The 20,156-nt window shown below is 47.0% G+C and overlaps 1 protein-coding gene across 8 annotated transcripts in view; it reads left to right on the forward strand.

Moving 5' to 3' along the window:
* The window catches only part of LOC120957583 (teneurin-m), a 512,748-nt gene that overhangs the window by 333,675 nt on the left and 158,917 nt on the right, over positions 1-20,156 (forward strand). For 2 of the 8 annotated variants that reach the window (XM_040379862.2, XM_040379864.2), the window contains exon 1: positions 3,053-3,860. The exons of 3 other annotated variants lie outside the window; for them this stretch is intronic. Coding sequence is in view for 3 of the 5 variants with exons in the window: in XM_040379859.2 (XP_040235793.2) it covers positions 8,262-8,346 (85 nt within the window). In the remaining 2 variants the exon portion in view is untranslated. Of the gene's footprint in view, positions 1-3,052; positions 3,861-7,719; positions 8,347-20,156 lie in introns of those variants that run through there. 3 more of the 8 variants (XM_040379859.2, XM_040379860.2, XM_049610313.1) reach the window with 3 other exon arrangements.

Below are 20,156 nucleotides of genomic sequence, written 5' to 3' on the forward strand. Positions count from 1 at the left end.
TCGTCCAGTTGAACTTGCGCTCGAAATGATGAAGCCGTGGAAGTTGTGTGCCGAAGATTTGGGCACAAAAAGTGCCCGAGAGGTACATCTCGGCGCGGGGGGAGGAAAGAGGGGGTTTCAAAAGTGCAATCGTCAAGAAAATCAATCCATAAAGTGATCCCATTAGGATCCGTCATCCAATTCCGAGGCGCCCGTGGCGTCCCAGGAGTAGGTGAAGCTCGGCAGCAAGCAAAAAAAGGATTTTCCAAGAGATTTTTACCCCTCGTTCGTTTGGTTGAAGCCGCCGGGCCCACCACCACCACTGCTGCTGCTGCTGCGTAAGCTGCTTTTCCCGCATTCGGCTTTTCCGGGTCCTGGTAACGAGCGAAGGTTGCCCTTGGAAATCAAAATCAAATTCTCTCGTTCGGTCTCCCTGCCCCGGCCTTGTTTTATGCTGTCTTGGCAGCATGGGTTCACGAAACGGCAAAAGAAAAAAAAAAACGAGATTCTGTCGAGCCCCGAAAAAGACACGGCACGAAACGATGGTCCGGACCGCTACCCATCCCAGGCACACGTCACATATGCTAAACATAATCGAATTTGCCCTCACGCCATTAATACGTATCGAGTGTGGGCAACGGAGCAATAAGGCCGCCTAAGAAGCAGGGAAGGAGCGACCGTGCGAGGAAGGGCAGCCTTGTATAGAAAGCGAACAAGAACGTTCTTATTAAATGCATGAAAATTCGATCGATGTTTGATGGGTGGAAAATATCTGGCCTTGATTGCAAAGAAAAGAGAGAGATAGAGAGAGAGAGAGAGAGAGAGAGAGAGTGTGTGCCTTTAGAATATGGAAAGGGAAAGTGTTTTGACTATCGGTACCGCGCCGTGCCAGTACTTTAAGTCTAAGGACTGTGTTCAGTACTGTGTTGTGATAAAATCGGGTTTTTCTTGAACTGAGAGTACGTCACTAGTATTATTATGACTCGCTACGGCAAATAATTCAGAATAAAACGATATCTATGAGAAAATGACGATGTCGATGTAGCCGAGATTTGAACTCACAGCCAGTAGTGTGCGAGATCGAGCACTTTAACGCGACACTATAGAATAGCACCATGAAAGTAGAGTTAATAATCAATAAGTATCAGATAATTGCTTATCTTGCCCGTTTAAATTCAATTAAAAATGCAATGGTTGCTGTGAGAATAGCCCTATACCCAACAAGATGTATTAAAGCTAGATGTGGATGTTGCTTCTACAATATAGCCTATATTCTGTGTTTGCTCCCTATCTTTTCTAAACTTTCCGACATGTGTCTTTCCTCACAAGCGGTAGGATGCAAAGCAGAACAACAAAACTAAAGAACATGAAACAGATAACTCTTCAGCAAAAGGGTAAAAGTTGTCTGATTTTCCGTCCCTGGTTCACATCCACCATAGCCCTTCACCCACCCCTTCTAAAACCGGTCTCCATTTGGTGGAAAAATGAAAATAAAACTTTCCCTATTCTTCATCCCTCACTAGCTCCCATCGCCATCCAAATCCCCGCCGGTGGGAGGAAATGTTAAGCAACGTGAATAACGATGCTCCACCAAAACGAAGAAAAAGGGACTTTGCGTGCTCCCCGTCCCCCTCACCGTTGTGACGCAGATTCCTTCAGAAAGATGGAGCAACGCCGGAGTAGAAAACCCGGAAAACACACGACGACCAACGCCCGGGGGCCAATCCTGCGGGATGGATTTATGCAGTTTAACACTTACGGATTTGCCTACGGCTTTTGCGTCCTTTCTTGCCCGGAGTGCGGGGCCCAAAAGAAAATCCTTCAGCCCTATACCTTCTTAGCGCACAGTCGGCGAAGATCCTTATTAAGAATTTACCCTGTGCTCCCAGGACGTGTGCGTGTTTTTTGTTCCACTCTCGGTCCCCAATTTCTGAATGAAGGGCTTTCTGCAAAGGAGTGAGCGAAAGATAAGCTGTCAAACTCTTCACCCGCTCGCGCTTGCTTGAAAGGAAAATCTTTGCCAAAACGGGCTGCCCGGGTGGCTTGACTTGTACCGGAGGCGATTAGGAAGATATTCCCGAAAAATTCAATCGTCCTTTCGCCCGAGATAGAATGAGACTTGCCGACTTTTTTTTTCTTTTTTCACGACGCGTTCCTCTTTTCTTGCTCCCGTCTGCCCTTGGAGTCGAGTCCCTCGGTTCAGATTGCTTCCCTCCTGCGTGAGCGTATGTGTCCCAGTGTCGCCTTGTGTCGTCCTCGGGAAAGTCAAGTGAAAGACGAACAGGCCATTTCGATTCGAGGGCGAAAATCGACCCTGCACGGGCCAGAGCGAGAAGTCGGTCGAAAAGTTCCTTCTCACTCGCTGCCCGCACGTTCCCGTTTTCGCACTGGTGGCACTCAAAAGGATTCTGAGATTTGCTGGGAGTTTTCGTCCGTACTCCTGATGCTGAGTTCCCCCAGAGCAGCAGAAACAGAAAACCTTTGCACGAAAGAGAAGGAAAATTCGCCTTAAAAAAGGAAAACCGAAGCGATATGCCCGTCAAAGGGGAAATTAGCGAAATTCGCTCTTCGCCCTTTCAACATGTCCCGCGAGTGCTCTCGTGTTGTTGCGGGAAAATCGATGAAAATCTTCGTTTTCGCTAAGGGTATTTCAGCACCGCACTGGTTTTTTTTTTTTTTGCAGTTTCGCGAAGAGCGCGCTCTCATCCTGTCAAGTGCAAAAGTAAACACGCACGACAGAGAGCGCGAGAGAGCTGTCGCGCAATTCTCACGCTCAGCATCAGCTGCATAATGGGAGAGCAATCCTGTGAGCAATATGGGCCGGAATTCGCTCTGTTTCTTCTTTGCTGCATGCTGCGGGTGCATAGACGAGCTCGAACGCGTGCGTGCGTAACTGGAGAGCGAAGCGAAATTGAGATGAAAGCATAACCTATGCTGCGAGCGAGGGAGATAGGGAGAGAGAGAGAGAGAGCGAGAGTGAGCGCATGCAGAGAGCGAGACCGATACACTGGGAGTAGCGCGCACGAAACGGTCAAAATTGCACCCGTGCGGCGGCGTTTCGAGCAAAAATCGAGCGTATTCGAGCAGTTTGATTCCGACCGTCAGAGCGTGTGGACGTACTGCCGCGCGTTCCCGTTTCGTACGCATCAGTCCGCGCAGTGCAGTGTACGCGATCGGGGGAAAAGAAACTCGGGTTTCATTGCGATGGTGTTCTAAGACCAAGTGTTATAACAATTCAAGAAAGAGAAGCAAAACCGTGTGAATACTATTCGGTAGTAAAAAGCAAAACCCGTGAAGAAATATTCAGTTTAATACAGAGGTAATAAGCGTTTTCATAGGAGTGAGTGTTTGATTGTTCTATCCTGTATTACTGAAGCAACCAAACCATAACTCTGTGGCAGAATAATGAACAGATAGGAGCCGAATAGTTTTGAGGGCAGTTTTGGGCCCCTCTTGGCTCGCACAAAAACAAACAATCCGAAATCCAACAGTCGCTGCTTGGGCAGCATCCAACAGCATCGTCATCGCATCTGCATCCAGGTTCCAGAATGTAGCTGCAATAGAAAGCGGTGATGAAAGTGGTCGTCTAATTGTGTGTGTGTGCGCGATTGGGAGTGTTATTGTTCATTAATTGAGAAACAAAATCTTGAGCCGTTTGTGAAGTGAAAACAATCCTTCGTGGTGGGAATGTTGGAGTGTTTGTGAGCAATACGCGAAGTCAAAGTGTCATTTTTAAAAAGAGGCAAGTGTGGGAGTGCGTGTGGCATTAGAATTAGCTGCTGCAGAGGAAGAAAGTGCTGTTCACCAACGCGTCATAATCTGTTCGCCCCGCACAACAAGCATTTCGTCGTACGGCATTCATGTTCAAGCGTGTTCAGAAAGTGAGTTTTCCATCTACCATTACCTATCCCTACAGCAAACTTTGCTGCCAGTGGGCCTCTACATTAAAGCATGTTTCACATTTCGATGTTTTTATTGTGGTGTGTGTGTGTGTGTGTGTGTGTGTGTGTTTTTGGTAGTCTTTGAGAATAAAATACGTTCCCTCGGTGGAGAGAACAGCTTAAGGAAAGCCTCACGACTGGAACGCTTCGTGCAAAAAGATTCGTGTGCGTTTTTGCGGTGAAGACGGTAGCGCTGTGTGCTGTGCTGGGCTCCCAACCAAAACCAAAACAATAAATCGATAAACACCCCGAGCGCCCTCCCACGAGCTGCTAAATGGGGGAGCTGGTTCCTTCTGGTTGCCCTTATCGCCCGCAACACCCCCGCCAGCTCACGAACTGAGCCGGGAGTTGTTGTAGGCTACATCGGTACATCCGTTTTGCGCGTGGGAAAATTCTCTACCAAGAGAGCCACACCAGCGGTCGGGTTTCCCCCATATCAAAGGGAAAGCCCAGGGAAAACAAGCTGCTTTTTTGCTACGAGATGTCGCACGTTGGGGTGTAGAGTTGAAAAATTCGCGCGTCCTTCCTCACTGCCTTTGGGCCCCAAATTTCGTGTTCCATTCCCGGGCTTTTAACTCGCTCGCAGACACACGCACACAGCGCTTTCCCGAGCAGCAGGGAAAATCAGTGGAACCCGAAAACCGTGTACACTGGGTGCTGCAAAACGTGCGTCGCAGTTTTCGTCCTTTTTGGCCTCGATTTTGGTGTTTCCGCACACACTTTCTCGCTCTCTCTTGCTCTCTCGTGAATTTGCCGTTTTTCCTTACTCCAGCAAAAAAAACATTGGTTTTGGAAAAACTCTCCCCATTTACTCACACTCTCTCTCAAACGCATTGCTCTCGCAAACTCTCGTATTTGGATTCGGGTGGTGAAAATTTTGCAATTCGCGCGTACACTCTCCCGGTCATTCCACGCGCTCTCTCTCTCTCTCTCTCTCATTCGGGTAATTTTTCCCGATTTTCGGCAATGAAAATGTTGCACACACACAACATCTCTCCCTCCTTTTCTATCTCTCTCTTTCTCTTTCGCCCTTTACCCACCAAACGTTCGGGTTGGAGGACGACGACACGGTGGATTTTTTGCTTCGCGTGCGTTCGGCGGCCAAGTCCATTGCACCAAAACGCTTCCCGGTAGCCTACGTAACTTGCGGTCCGTCCTGTTCACCCACAGCTTCGCAATCCTCTTCTTACTTCCATCGCGCCAGCAAAAAAAAATAAGGACAAATTTCGGGGTGCTGCTCTGCTTGGATTTCAGCTGAGCGGTAATTCGAGCTGGGTTTTTTGTTGTCGTTTCTCTTCCCATTTCCTTTCTTGCACTGTGTCCCAAGCCATTGTGGCACCAAGTTCACGGTGTGCGTTTTTCCTGCCTGCCTGAGTAGCCTAATTTTTCGACAGCAACTACAACCTGGCTGCGTTTCCATCGTGTTGGTACGCCCCAGAAGAGTTCTTGTATTTTCATCTCCGGATGTCTTTGAAGGAAAGGATGCGTGCCGATTCCGATGTCTGACCCCGTTTTGTTCGTCGTCATCCTGGTGCTGGTGCCGGGAGATGAATTATTGAAACCCTTCGACAGACACACAGGCACACACAGACACACAGCCCAATCATTTGTCCTACCCACGCGAAATACACCCAACCCAAAAACTGTTCTCGTTTTTTTTTTGGGATACCAATGGAGTAGAATTTCTGACGACAACGACGACGACGACGACCTTCTGGCGACAGCCAGTTCGAACCACGGCCAAACTTCTTCCGCATTAGGCGAATGCCAACCTCCAACGCGGAAGGCAGAGTTGGCGGGTGGGTTTGTTTTTTATTAATTTATCGATTTTCCTCCTGACCGAGAGAGAGGCGCTCGTCAGCTGAGGATGTACGTATTGTGCGCAGGAATGTGTTGAAAAGGGTCGGGTGTAAGGAAAATCACTCCCGTATCTTCCGTTCTGTCGGCTCCGGTAAACCGCTTCGGAAGCTTCTTTCAGGGACACAAGGCTGTCCTACCCTTATGCTGGAAAGCTTCTAGGATGTCGCTCGTTCCCATCGCGTCCCCGGAGGTACCTGGGTGCTTTGCTTTCTTGGAAACGCCTTAAGCAACCCGAAAAAGGTACCGTTGGCTCAGTGTTGCTTTGTAAAAGAATGGCGGTTGGTTCATAAAACCGATAAGCGCCAGCTTTCCTTCTGTCCCTGAGGCCTTTCCCAGCTTTGCCCGCGATGACATTCCAATAGCAGCTAGAGCAGTGAGTCACCATTCGGAATGGATGCTTTTTTTTCGTCTCTTCTACCTGCAATATCTTTGGGTATCTTTCTGTTTTTGTTTTACCCCGAAGGGATCATGTACAAACCGGCACCAGGACATGGGTCTTTAGGGTCCCTGGGATATCGCTCTTATCGCTCTTCTTTCTGTTGTTGTGCACGCACGCATACGCATACGCACATTCATAGACATTCCTTCACATTGTTCCTTCACCACTGTTTCGAGTTCTTAATCGTTTGTTTTCATCGTTTTTATTTGTGTTTAGTTTGTTCTTTACTTTTTCGTTTTGTCTGCCATCGTTTCCACTACTTTTTAATGAACAATTCACCAATCGAGCTGTCAACGCAATGCACCTGTCCACTGGAACATATCTGTAAATTGATGTAAACAATACAAAGAAGTAAAACTCGTCACCAGAAATACAAAAAAATTCTACAGGAACATAAGTACAGTGAAAAGTAATGCCCATAACAACAACAAAACCCAAGTGAGTGTACGAGCGAAAGAACAAAAACGTAAAAAAGTGACTCAGTGAAGAATATAAACCAGCAGGCGCCTGCGTTATCAGTGACAAATAGTGAAGTAATTCAAAAATTTATGGGATCTTTATAAGTTTTCACGGAATTTCCCGTTTGCCGGAAATGCAAAATGCATGGTTTCTGTTCGTGTTTTCTGTTCTGACGTCTGTTCTGATGTTATAGTTTTTTTTATTGTGTTTGCGTTTTTCAATGAAGTCTCGTGTGAATCGTGTTCGTTTTTCCAATGGGTTTTTTTCCGATACCTTCGATTGCTCATTCCCAGTGTCTTTCCCAGTGTACGATTGTGTTCATTATTATTTTATTTTTGTTTTACCAACCCGAAACGCCATTTCACGCCCAAAACGCGTAAAGTTCTTTCAGTGTTTGAATGAAACGTTCCACACAAAAAACGATAAAAAATGCCTGCTCGTTTGAACAAAAATAAAAAAAAACAACATCACAACTTTCAAGTGCACTATCGGATAAATGTGCACGAAAAATGTGCTCGACTCCAAAAAAAAGGAAAACTCCAAAACATGGAGCCTTTTTGGGAGGGAAATGTACAAACCGAGGCGCGTGTTTCTATGTGTTGGTTGATGGAGAGTGTGGAAAGGAGGGAAATAATTGTTTTTTTTTTCGCCTCCCAAAGCACGGCCGTGTGGTTTATCGGATGAAAATAGCGTTTCCGCGTGCCGGCGAACTGTGTACTTGTGTGATTTTCGTGTTTTTCTCCCGCATCCCTTCGCCTACCTTCAACGAATTCTTTTGCACATTCAAGTGAATCAAAAAACCCCATTCTCCACGTTTTAACGTTTACGCGAGCATCGATTTTTGCTCGTTGCGTTTTATTCCTTCCGTGCTTGTTTTTTTTTTTGGCAATACTCGACCGTCCGTGCGTGCCTGTTTTAGAGTTTATCTTACCTTTTTTTGTTGTTTTTGTTGCTGTTACTCGCTTTTTACCCCGTTTCGTGCCTTGCATTATTCAAAAATATTTTAATTTCATTTTCCACATTTCATTTTAATCCTCGCAGCGTGTGTTTGTGTTAGTGTACGGGTGTGCGCGTATATTTTCAGTTCTTTTTGGTTTTGGAAAAAAAAGTGAAAAAGTGCTGATGAGAAGCTTTATTATAATGTGCCCGGTGCTATAAAAGGTGTATCAACGCGTGGGGTTGTGAATTGTTGGAGCCGAAAAATTGACAACCTGCGTGTGAGTGTGTGTGCGTGTGCGTTCATTGGAGGCACAAGTGTTTTCATCAAGAATTTATTTCGTGATTTTTTAGCGTTGCGTTAAACGCCTCAATAAAAATAAAAAAACCCCCTAGTGCAAATTAAAGTTTCTGCTGCAGTGTGGAGGAAAAATTGCACCAACCTTCTCATAGCCCACAGCACAGCATAGTACTGGGTGGTTCCCGATGTGGCTTGTAAAGTGGTTGGCCCGGTGCCAATGAGCGGCGGCACGGACCGGTACTGCATTCCGGCAAACGGAGCTGCTGCTGCAACGGTGCTACTGCAACAACGAAGGCAGTAGTGCACCCCCAAGGCCCCACCATCACCACCACCCCGCCCGGGTGCAATGAACAACTCGTACGAATACGGCGCTACGATGGAGTGTCGCGAGAACGGTGTCCTGCGTGGTGCCATCAAACACACCAATCGAGGTTATTATTTTTTATTTGTTTTATTTCTGTTTATTTAATTTGGTTATCTTTTACACGTATTTTTGTTGTTTTGGTATTTGCTTTCTGTGTTGCTTCATTTCGCTTTACCTATTCCCACTAACCTAGTGTTTTCATGCGGCTATTGCAGCGTCCAATTCGATTCCTGTGTTGATTTACGAGTTTATTGCTTTGGTTAGCTTTACTGTCAACAAGTCAGCACTAAAATGCGGGATGAGTGATGTCTGCCTGTCAATAACAAATAACACGCGTTGCTTGATAGAAACAAAAAAGCTAAAATTAATTTTACCACTTATGTCAACACAAAAAATTCACCAAATCATGTCTTTTAAAACCATTTCTTATAGAATAACAATATTCTGATGAGAAAATTTTCTAACAATATTTGACTATTATCTAAAACTCCTATCATATCATACCTAGACTAAACAATACTTCCTATTAAGACACTCCTTTCCGTTCACATCAGTGTATTAATTTGCCGTCAAACAGCAAATAGGATTTAACAACGCTTACTGTCTGCCCAGCAGGCAGCTAATAGGCTTTTCCTCTCAGCACCAATCGCCTCACTAATTTGGCACTGAATCGTTCCGGTGAAAAAAACCCTCCACAAACATTACTCTTAGCTTGATTGACCCATCCCGTTTTAACCACCAGCAGAGCACGGAGAAAACGCCTTTCCTGCTCTGTCTTAATGAAACGACAAATGAAAAACCACTTGCAACCTGCACCAGGTCTTGCCGGTATTTACTGCACTCTGGAAAAGCTGCAGCCATGCCGTGGAATCGCAACGAAAGATCGAAAGGATAATCCAATCTATCGGCAGAAACCACATTTCGCTCCGTTGCTCGTCGCATGTTCGTCGCATTCACGGTGGAGGAAAAGTCATTAGTCTGGGCAAGTCTGTCGGGCGGGAAAAATAATGAAGTTAAAGGTGATGACAAATACACTCTCGAAACACTCGAAGCAGCACCAAACATCCGAGAGACAACGAGGGGGAAGACAACCTGGTCGTTGTAATCGCGGGGGTTTTCATCTGCCCCTCCGTTCTCTCCATCTGCAGAACAGAGCCCGGCTGAAGATCAGCTCCCAGTGGAATCGACCGCTGGAAATTGATTTTACTTCACACATTTCTTTTCGCAGCCCGCGCATTTCCACCGGGTGGTGGATTTCGGGGGGTTTTCTCTCTCTCTCTCTCCCTTTGCAGGGAAAACAATTTTGCAATTTATCATCTTTGTGCGTCCTTCGTGTGGCCGGGGGTTTTCCTACCGGAGTTGCCGGAAAAAATGTGGAAAGGCCTCGACCCAGAGTCGTCCCGGGAGAATCGTGCACACACACACGCACATACAACACACAGGGCCTGTTTTAAAGGTCTGCCCTTTGCCTAGATTCCGTTTGCATTGTTATTTTTTTCTTAAATTCGCGGTCCTTTCCCCCTCTGTGCGAGTGAATGAAATGGAAATGAAAAATTGTACACAATAAAGATGTGTGTATGACAGAGGGAGGGTGAAGGTGAAAAATCTCGTTTCGCCGAAAAATTCCCCCGTCGGGAAATTGGCGAACTTTGGCGTCCTAACAATTTAGGACCTTCGCACTGCCGATGAAGCACCAAACAACCCGATTACATCGCTTTTTATTATTCGAAAGCCTCGCGAGGGAGCGAGGGAGCGAGGGAAGCGAGGGGTGCAAAAGCTCAAACTCGGTGTATGTGGGTGTGCACGTTTTCCATAAATCTTATCGCACAATCGCTCCCAATCTGGCCCGAATCTCCCTCGAGTGGCGATGAGATGAACCTCCTGCCGTTTGCTTTGGTTCGCCTCGCTGATGGTTGGTCACGGCTCGCGGAAAAATCGATAAGAAATTGTGTGCACGGTGGGATAAGTTTTCATTGCCATCATCATCATCATCATCGGTGGACGGTGGGCTCAACTGACGATGTAAGCTTCTCTCCCCTTTTTTTGCTGTCGGAAAAACGCGTCGCTTTTACGCTATCCCCTTTAAAGGGGGAACACATCTCGCCCCTTTATTTGCTGCAATGTGATGATAGTGAGCGAACGAGAGAGAGGGAGAGAGAGAGAGAGATGATGGTGGAATAAAATAATAATATCATTAATATTGCTACACGCAGTTGAATTTTTACGATCGTTGAAAATAGAAAAAGCAGAACAGAAGAGGGAAGAACTCGAAGAACGCATCCTGGCAGTGCCCCTAGGACAAACCATCATCGGGGCAATTTACCACTCACACACACACATCCTTTCGAGGATAACGATTTCAAGTTTGTTCGATTTCGACAGCCAACAACCCCTCAGGAAAGATCGGGGAAACGCACGAACACGCCACGCATCATTTGCATATCAATCCAAAATTAAAACAATTTATGTTTTAAATCGTTTTGCTGCCGCCTCGGCTGGCCTCGGCGGTGGTTTTCCTGCTCTCGTACACGACTCTACCCTTGTACACATTGGAATTGTATTGCTTGGGTTTTGATCGTCCCCGTCTCCGGTGGGTATAAAGGATACATTTTTGCTGTTATTTTTTTTCTTTTTTTCGACTACTCAATTTTCTTCCAAATTTCAGCTCTCACTGCCCACTGCGACACTGCGTAGTCGGGGCACGGTGACAAAAAATTTACATAAAACTGCTATTTACCCATACACACCCAACCCCGCGGGGCCCCGGGCGTGCAAAGAGGGTCAATGTTACATGGTGGTGAGCAATACAAAAAAACTCCCCACGAATCGTTTGTCACCTACGGGAACGGGAATCCTGCGGTGAAGTGAAAATCTGCCACGAAAACCCCCTACGGGCGCGCTCGGTTTTCGATTTTGGAAATTAAGTGGTCCAGCAAGCAAGCAAACGAAAGGTGCCAAAATGTGTCACACACGCACACCTACGCACCCGAACTGCGAAAGGGCAGGAAACAAACGAGCTGCCATGATTTTTGCTGCTTTCCAATTATTGTTGTTGATTTTTCCCCCGAGGGGGAAGTAACGATTTTGGCGTTGCTCGGTTTTCACAATGCGCCAAGGGGACAAAAGGGGCATATTTTCACGGCAGACACGGCCATATGTTGTTGTTCTCTTCGGTCGGTTTGGGCGGCAAGTCTTCGCAATGTGGCGGGCAAAAGACGCCACTTCCTGGGCTTTTGGGTGTTTTTATTCGAAATTCGTTTTCGAGCCTTTTCCCAATTAGTGTGGGAGCTGCGTCGGGCGGGGGTTAAATTTTCCACCAAGCAAAAGCATAGCAAGGCAGGCAAGCAACGGGCAGAGGCAGGGATGATCTTAAATTACTCCTTACGCCCACCAACCAAGACGCCGTTTGAACTGTTTGTTTGACATTCATTAGGGGAAAGAAGAAATATTAATTAGTTTCCCCCTCCCGGGTTTGCTACACCGATTGCACTTGTACAGATTTTTATTAAATTTTCTCCTGCAAATATTGCCTTTCCCTTTTCTTCTCAAATTCCGGCGTATGGAAAGTTTTTGCTCACACAGCATAAGTATTGCACGATTTGTGGCCTCCCGGTGAACGTGTTTGCTCATGCGACAATCACACTCATAAACGAGAGCGTGTCGTGAGGGTTAGCCTTTGCTTTTTCCTCCGAGAAAAATTCATTTCCTCAGCCTCCGTTACAAGGGTAGGTAAAGTGGGCGGCAAAAAAAAAACAGCTGCTAATCGGCAGCGATTACTAGCGACTGCACTTGCCATTGACAGGCGGCCCCTTCTGCATCCACGTTTGTGGTTAGTTTCTTCGTCGCGCAATGTTTGCTTTGGACGCGCAACGACGTGTGCTTATGTGTGTTATTCCTCGGAAAAACTGGGAAAAATCAATCGATGATGGGAAAGCAAATCTTTAACGCAAACAAAATCCTCCAAAACCACAAAGTCAAAGCGTGGCGGGAACAACTCTCCTTCACTCCTATTCAGGCAAGGAATTCAATGTGACGCGCGTTGTCATCAGCCTGTACTTGAGAAGGGTGTGCGTCTTAACAACAACAGGAAGAAGAAGAAAAAAAGTAATATTCCCATTTTGCCCAGCTTTGCGAAACGCCGCGCACGTCGCGACATTTATTTGCGTCGGTCAAATCAGGGGCGCGAAAAATTCGAAGGAAAAGGGTCGGGTCTGTTATGGTGTCACACTAACTGCCATCTGTTTGCAACAGATGACGAAAGCAGTCGTTCGTTTTTCTTTTTTTTATATGGGCGTTTGAATTGCGTTGGCGAAAGAAAGCATTTTAAAGATTTCTGGCCTTGAAGGACGCGATTTCTGTCGCAGAACGGCATGAGCTAATCAGCCGAAAAAGAAGAAAAAAAACGAGTGGAAAAAGGGCAAAAGTGTCATCGTAAACGTGTTCCAGATGGTGATGTTTATTGGGGTGGCTCCCTGAGACTTCACCATCGTTTGTGGACCTTGCTTTAATGCTCTAGCGCGAGCACTGTTTCCGTGGCTTTGATTTCGTTTGCCAAATTAAACAGATGCATAATATTTATTCTGTGCGCTCTCTTTGCCGATTCAATTACAAAATTAAACACGCACATAGCCCTTTTTCTCTCTCCCTGTTTTGAATGTCAAACCCATCAAACGTAATTTTAATATCGTGCAATTCATAATGGACCCTCTAAACATCGCTGTGTCTGTGGCTTACACTGGTAGCCTGTTTGTGGGGATTCTGTGTTTTACCACAAAACGCTTTGCTTTTAGTGAAATGAGCGTCAAAACTGGCCGGGCGACCGGAATCAAATCAACAGCCAGCTAAATCGTTGAACCCCCGGCGGCGACGGCGGCTGCAGTGGCCACAAAACTCCCGTGTCGTGTTTAATCCACCAAGCAGCACCACCAGCACCACAGAGGAAATCGATCGAATCGATTAATCGAATAATTATAATTAAATTGGAAAATGGTTGGTGGTGCACTAGTCTGGATATTATCGCGTGCAAACCTGCCGGGCATCATTCGTCCAATGTTTCGTGCGCATGGGTAAAAGTTTGATGAAGGCTCGCAGGAACCTTAAGAAGCTATTTTCTAACATAACCCGGGTGGCTTCGGGTGCTTTCAGGATCGTGCAAACCTGTACTGCAGCTTTGTCGGATGCCTTTTTGATGGACAACTGGGCTTGTGATGGCGAAAAACGTTTAGCCACGTGTGGTTATAAGCGAGATGAAAACCTTCTGGGAAGGATTGGACGCATTCAGGCACTGTACCTGTTTGCTTGGTTAAGGTGCGTAGTATTGTGTGTGTAGGACAATATACTTTTACCTTCGGTGACACGTGCAGAAAGAGTTGTTTTCAAGAAAAAGGTCACATTAAATGGTCTTTTACTTCATTCCATTCATATTGTGCATTGAGTTGTCAATATTAACTTTACTTCTTAAGGCACACCGACTGGTCAATTCGCTTAATTAAACCTTCTAACAGAACATATAAAATGAACAATTGGACAGCATCACTAAGCACTTTTTATCCCAAACAAGTCCATCGGTTTAAAATATTGAACTAGAAAAAGAATAGTCCTTCCCTTTTTCCCAGCATTCCGTCAATCATGGTCCAAGTTTGGTTTCACCCTGAAGGCATACGAAAAAAAACCCAAAAAAAGACCATCGTCAGTTCATGTACCAAGTTTTATGTGTACTAACTTTTGCCAGCTTAGACACACACACTTCCCGGGCTTCCGCTTGCTGCCTCCTCTCTACCTCTGAAGATCGATTGTGGCAGGACCCGCTGCCAGCAAAGTGCAGTAAATCATTTCCGACAACCTTGCCACCCCGAAAACTTGGCCAGCATTTTTCCTTTGCCTCAATTCTTACACTGTGTGTGTGTGTATGTTCAATTGTTGGTTGAAAGTTTTGGGTGGTTTTTCGTCTACATCGACTAGTACTACTTCTTACTCCCACCGCACACACTGAGTGCGGAAGTGAGTGGAAGAAATCGATGCCACAGATGATTTTTTTGTGTTTGTGTTTTGCGTCGTCCTTCCATCCTGGTTTAGGGGGCCGAAAATTGTTGGCGAACCATTTCGGGGCAGTGTACTTGAAAACTGCTGCTGCTGCTGCTGCTGCTCCAGAACGCAACCGTACGGAAAATGATGGCTGGAAGTTGGAAGAGCGCGACAGCGTCATAACGTCGGCAGATGACGCTGGAAGCACCGCGGGGCAGGGAAGAAAAAAAAAGAAGTGGCATCAACGCAACGCGGTCCCCAGCATTGTGTTGGCCACGTTGGAGTAAATATTTGGCAAAGTTTTCTCGTTTTCTTCCTCAGCAGCTCGCTCCTCTCATGCTCCTCATGCCTTGCTGAATGGTGGTTTGGTGAAGAGTGCTGGCTTTCCGTTTACTAAGCAACGGTTGCAGGCGGGCAGGCAATTCCATCGTCAATTGATGCTGGTAGCGTCAACAAGCGGATGGAAGCGCAAAAGTTCGTCCTTCGAGCACCGGTGTGTTCTTGGTTGATGTCGCTTTTTTTCTTTATTGCTCCTGTTCCTTAACCATCCCCAGTACATGTGCCCGCGGTTTTACACCGATTTTCGTGGAGGAAAATACAGCAAAAGACAGAAACACGTGCGAGACAAAGTGTATATTTATATACTAACAGTAGTTACTACGTGCAGGAGTTTTTTTTTTGCTTAACCCCGTGCAATCTCCCACATCCCATTGAATGCTGTTTGTGGAACATGTTTCGCGGAAAGAATTCACAGTATTTCGCGCTCAAAACTATCGCCGGGAAAATCGACAGGACAATGTAAAGCTTTTTTTTCTGGCCTAAACTTTGTTGGTTCATTCCCTTTGGAATAGGGGAAATTCCGACTGAGCGGCACAACTGGCACAGATATTGTTGGTCATTAGTGTGGCACAACTTCTGCTGTTGACGCGTTCCGTTCCCGTGCTCTCTTGAGACGGGTTGCTCAAGAAGTTTTTCCTCTTTTGACCTCCCTCCAGTTCTCAAGATGCGCCGGGCCGTTTTCTCTTGACCTCTTAAGTGTGCCTAGTGAGAAAAAGAAGAAATATAGCAAAACTTCCATTGCTCATTCTGCTTTTCCTACAGGCACCCATATGTCTTGCGGGACAGGTTCCGCTTTCTTGCAGGAAGCATCGCAGCTTGGTCGTAACGAGGCACACACATCAAAGCGAAGCTTTAGAGGATTTTTCGGATCTTGTTTTAATGATTGCCGCGCAACACTCGACCGTCAGGGTAACGTCTACTCGAAATCCAACCTCCACAGAATCTTGCTTGCTTCCCACTTAGGAGGGAGGAAAAAACAACGTTAAACTACTCGTTGACCTCTTCCGGCTTGAGAGGTGCCCTGCAGGGCTTCTCCGCTGCACAACGTATCGCAGCTAACGAAGTGCGACAAATTTCGCGCCTCTTTAAGCGCTTCAAAAGATCCAATCTTCCCGGGAGGTCCCAGTCTCTGCGAAGGAAAAATCACTGCAAAAAATACGCTTTCGATGTGCAAGAAGCACACAGCCGTCTAGAAACTCCCGAAACTGTACACGACGATGCCCTCACGAAACCATCTTCAAAGGGAAAAACGTTGCTCACTCCACCTCCTCGCAGAAGGTTGGAAAATTTCGTAATTTCTCAAACAAACGCATACACACACAGGTCCACACAGACTTCCCTGGCTCGATTTGCAGAAGGATCCTGCTTGATCTTTTCCGTTTACTGTGAAGTGCATCGTGAGCGAGAAAACGATGAAGTCAGCAGAGAAGGAGCATTTTGTTCGTGCTGTTGTTGCACTCAGGAGAACATTGTGCAACGATGCTGCTGCTCCTGCTGTTGTTGTTATGGTTATAGCACCCAGGCAGTACCGGCACCCAGTTGCGCTCGCTGACTGACTTCAGACAAAAATACAAAAATTAAGGTTCCCCCGGACGTTCGCGGGAGCAGCAGCACCAATCGTTGTAATGCGCCATTGGACTGGGGTTTCCCCGCCTGTATGCGCGAATGTTGTGTTGTTTTTCACTTTGACCGCTTCACCCGGTCTCTTTTGTTGCTAAGGCTCCTATCCGGAGCCTTGCACCGGTTGGTAGGGCGCCAGTGCAAACATTTCGTCCAAACGTACAAAGTAAATGGAAAAGTGAGATCAAGCGCGCTCTGGACTGGACCGAAGCCCCGCAACCCCAAAAACGTTGCTGCAGCAAAAGCTTTCCGCTGCGTGTGTTGCCATGGCAGAAACGGTGGTGGAAAAATCCACAAAGCAAATTTTTGTGCTCGTGAAAAGCGGACGTGGAGCGCGCGTGGCGGAGAGTGCTGTTTTCGGTTCAGTAATTTTTTACGATTCGTGAGAAGCTTCAGGAAATCGGGCGGCGGCTGGGAGTGGAAAAAAGCACACCCACACATCCAGGCTACCAGCTGGCGTTGGTTTTCGCTCGCAGGACCTTTGTCGGTGCATCCGGGTGGAGTTGAAGCGAACAACAATACAAAAAAAGAAAGAAAACAAGCCCTCGAACGATGGATGTTTCTAGCCCCGGAGCGAACGCGCTCTGCCAGAACTGGTCGTAAGCCCCGCACATCCACACAATGCAACCGAGCACTGGACAATGTATGGTCGGGCAGGGATGGGCAGAAATCCCTCCTGCCATTTCAATTACACACAGTTCAAATATCAAAAACCGTTTGCGTACTAGCGACGTGCCCGGCGATTCCGGAGGCATTCCGCAATTACGGTAGCGCGACCAGGCCCCAGAGCTGCCAGCGTTGGATGCAGCTCTCCAGAATTTTCGTGTGAGCACAATACTAAATCTCCCTTCGCTAGCGCTTGGCTGGCTGTGTTGAAGTTGAGGGAGTTAAAACATGGCTTTTATAGAGTGGAATGGATGTTTTTTGCCTTTATTGGTGGGATCTTGGAATTTTGGAGCTACTAGAACGCATGTAACGCATACAAACTAGGTTAGTGTTTTATTGGAAACTTTTTTGGTGGTTTTCTTTCTCCCAAGGTTCACTGTGTGACCAATGAGCTTCGGTGGTTTCATCAAGACCTAAACCCTGACCCAATATCCTGGTTAGTTCAACTTTGGTGTCTTAAACCTAGAGTCAACTCTTAAGTCCTAAAGTCCTGCAAAAATACAGCTCCAAAGTCAAAATAGGAAGCTTTAGTGTCTGAAGTTAAAACACGAATGTTCGCATTTCCCCATCACCACAAAAAAACCTTGGTGTTATCAACTTCAAGATAACTAGTTTTTGTCCACCAGATGCCTTTCAAATGTGCCTCAGGATTTGCCTTGATTTCTACCATTTTGCTGCACATAAACATCAACTCGACCGTGTATAAACACACAGGATCCCCGGTACAAAACTTCTCGCACCGGCGTGAAGCCGCAACTTCTAGCACCGGCGAACTGAAACCCAGTGATGCTAGCAGAAAATGTGGAAAAAAGGTTTCCCTGCTTCCAGCCATTGGTTTTTGTGGGAACGTCTTCGCTCCGGAACCTGCTCGTGCTGCTCGTCATCGGTGGCAGACGAGCGATGGAAACAGCACAGGCGGCTGCTAATGCGCAACCCCATTTGGGGAAAATGCTTTACCCCGTGGCCCTTTAATTATCGCCCCGGACGACGACGACGACGACGCCGACAACGCCGAAAGGACGGAGTTCGAGAAGAGTTTTCTGCTCGAGCGAGTTTTGATTAGAGCCGTTTGCAAAATAGCTTCGGACTATTTGTCCCCATGGTGACGGCCGACGGTGACTGGCTGGTCTGGGGTCTGGGCTGTGTCACGGCAGAACTCTTTCTGCCACCCGCACCACGCAGAGCTTATGGAATGCAGTTTTCACGCTCGGGTGCGCCGCATCTTCGCACACCGATCCGGGGCCGTCCCATGGCAACGTTTGGTCCCGCTCGCTGGGCCCTGGGTCCCCCGATTTCCGCACATCAAATCTGGCGTATCTTTGTGACACAATCGTATGCATCAAATCGAGGCACGATGAAGCGCTCCAACGGAGCGCAAGAAATTGGCCCCGCTGGCTTTCCCTTTGGGCATTCGGAAGATGCGTGCAGATTTCGTTGTGGTTTTACGACTGTCAAAACCAGGCGTAACTTGCTGTAAATGGTGGTTTTCGCACGGGGCGATTCAGTGGTTGTGCTTTTCATTGAACCCAAAACATGTGAACAAACTGCAGCAAAGACAAAGGATTGGAGAAGAAGCGACAGACTGAGAGAGCCTTAAAACCCATTGCAGCATAAAATTATGATGAAACCTCCATCAAGATTGGACCCGGGTGCGGCCCACACATGCGAGAAATCGAACCATCATTAATAACGCATTTTATCCTCGAACGCGTTCATCGAGTTTCGTTTGGTTTGGAGGTTTGGAGTTGAAAGGGAGCAAACATTAAAAAATACATCTCCCAGCCTATCGAAGCCACACGATACGGTGCGGTGGGATGGCCACAGTGCGCCCAAGCATTCCCGCCTACTTGGCCGAGACCCTTTTTTTGCTTCGGGTATCTCTCTGGAAACTAAACCTCACGCGCGGGTTTATCTACACCGGGACGACTGCTAGAACATATCATGCTGCGAGGAAGGAACACGTTTTGTTCGATGCTCCGTTGCGGCCCGTCGACATTGAGAGTCGCGAGTGGGTGGAATTATATGTTTTCCAGAGGAATGAGTGTTCACATGTGTGCTGTGCCAATGGGACCTGCCAAAAAGGGTTAAAGGTCAAACACGATTCACGAGTGAGGCGTCAGAATGCTCTCCGCACACGCTAACTTCTCCTGGGGACGGGTAAAAATCTCGAAAAAACAGCTCCTCCTCCGTTAATTAGTTTGCTAGGAGAGAGTCTTCGCTAGGGAGTAGCTTGACCCATTCTTTATTCGCGGTGCCAACATTCTTATGCTTCATTCATTTATCAAAATACCCAACACGCCCCTTGTCTTTTACCCAACGGCAAGGCAAGACCCGGCATCGATAAAGTCGAAAACAGAAACCTAAGAAAACGACAAACAACACCGGCACACATAACGCACGATTGGAGGTGACGCCGTATGAATAAACGATCAATCAGTTTGAATGTCAACCCGGTCGCTTCGGTTGCAATCGAACCGGTGTTACAGTACTGGATGCTGGCTTATTTACACGGCGCTTTAACTCGGTTTTCCCATGACCAAAACGGGCGGCTGTACAGAAACTGTTCAGAACAGGCCAACCGGCCAAACACATCGATCGATAATGATTCTGTTAAAGCGCTGCAACACACACACGCCGTGTGGCTCACTTAATTATGGATCATTTCGGGCACACGCAAGGAGCGAGTGTGAAGCAGGCGAGGCTAGCAGCTAAATCCATAAAGCAGGAAAAATGATGGATCAATTCATACTTCATTAAATTTGACACAGACACACAGAGAGCAGGGTTGTGTTGTGCGGGACGGCGAACGGTCTCTCGGGAATGCCGAGGGGATGATTTTTTCGGCAAGAGGATTCGACACAATCGAGCAAAACCCCTTCATCACACGAGCGACTGCTGTACGTGTAGGCGAAGCGGTAAGAACCCGAACCCTGCGAGTGAGCTCTGTCTTCGGGAGAAGAGAACCCACTAATCTATCTACGTTACTTTCGGGACGCCAAGAGGACTGCGACCAAGAGGACGGGTCTAATCTCCCTTTTTAGCTCACGAATCATTTATCTTCTTCTCCAGTGTCCAAGTGTCCAGCGTGTGTGTGTATGTTTGATTCAGGGTTGCAAGGGATATATCCAGGGATGCTGCCCTGGATGAACTCTACACAACCGTGTCCCGCTTACGGTGTGACGTATCTGAAAGAATCACAAAGAAGACGGGAGATAAACAAGCAACACA

Source organism: Anopheles coluzzii, chromosome 3 (assembly GCF_943734685.1).
Source record: "Anopheles coluzzii chromosome 3, AcolN3, whole genome shotgun sequence".
Taxonomy (NCBI): Eukaryota; Metazoa; Arthropoda; class Insecta; order Diptera; family Culicidae; genus Anopheles; species Anopheles coluzzii.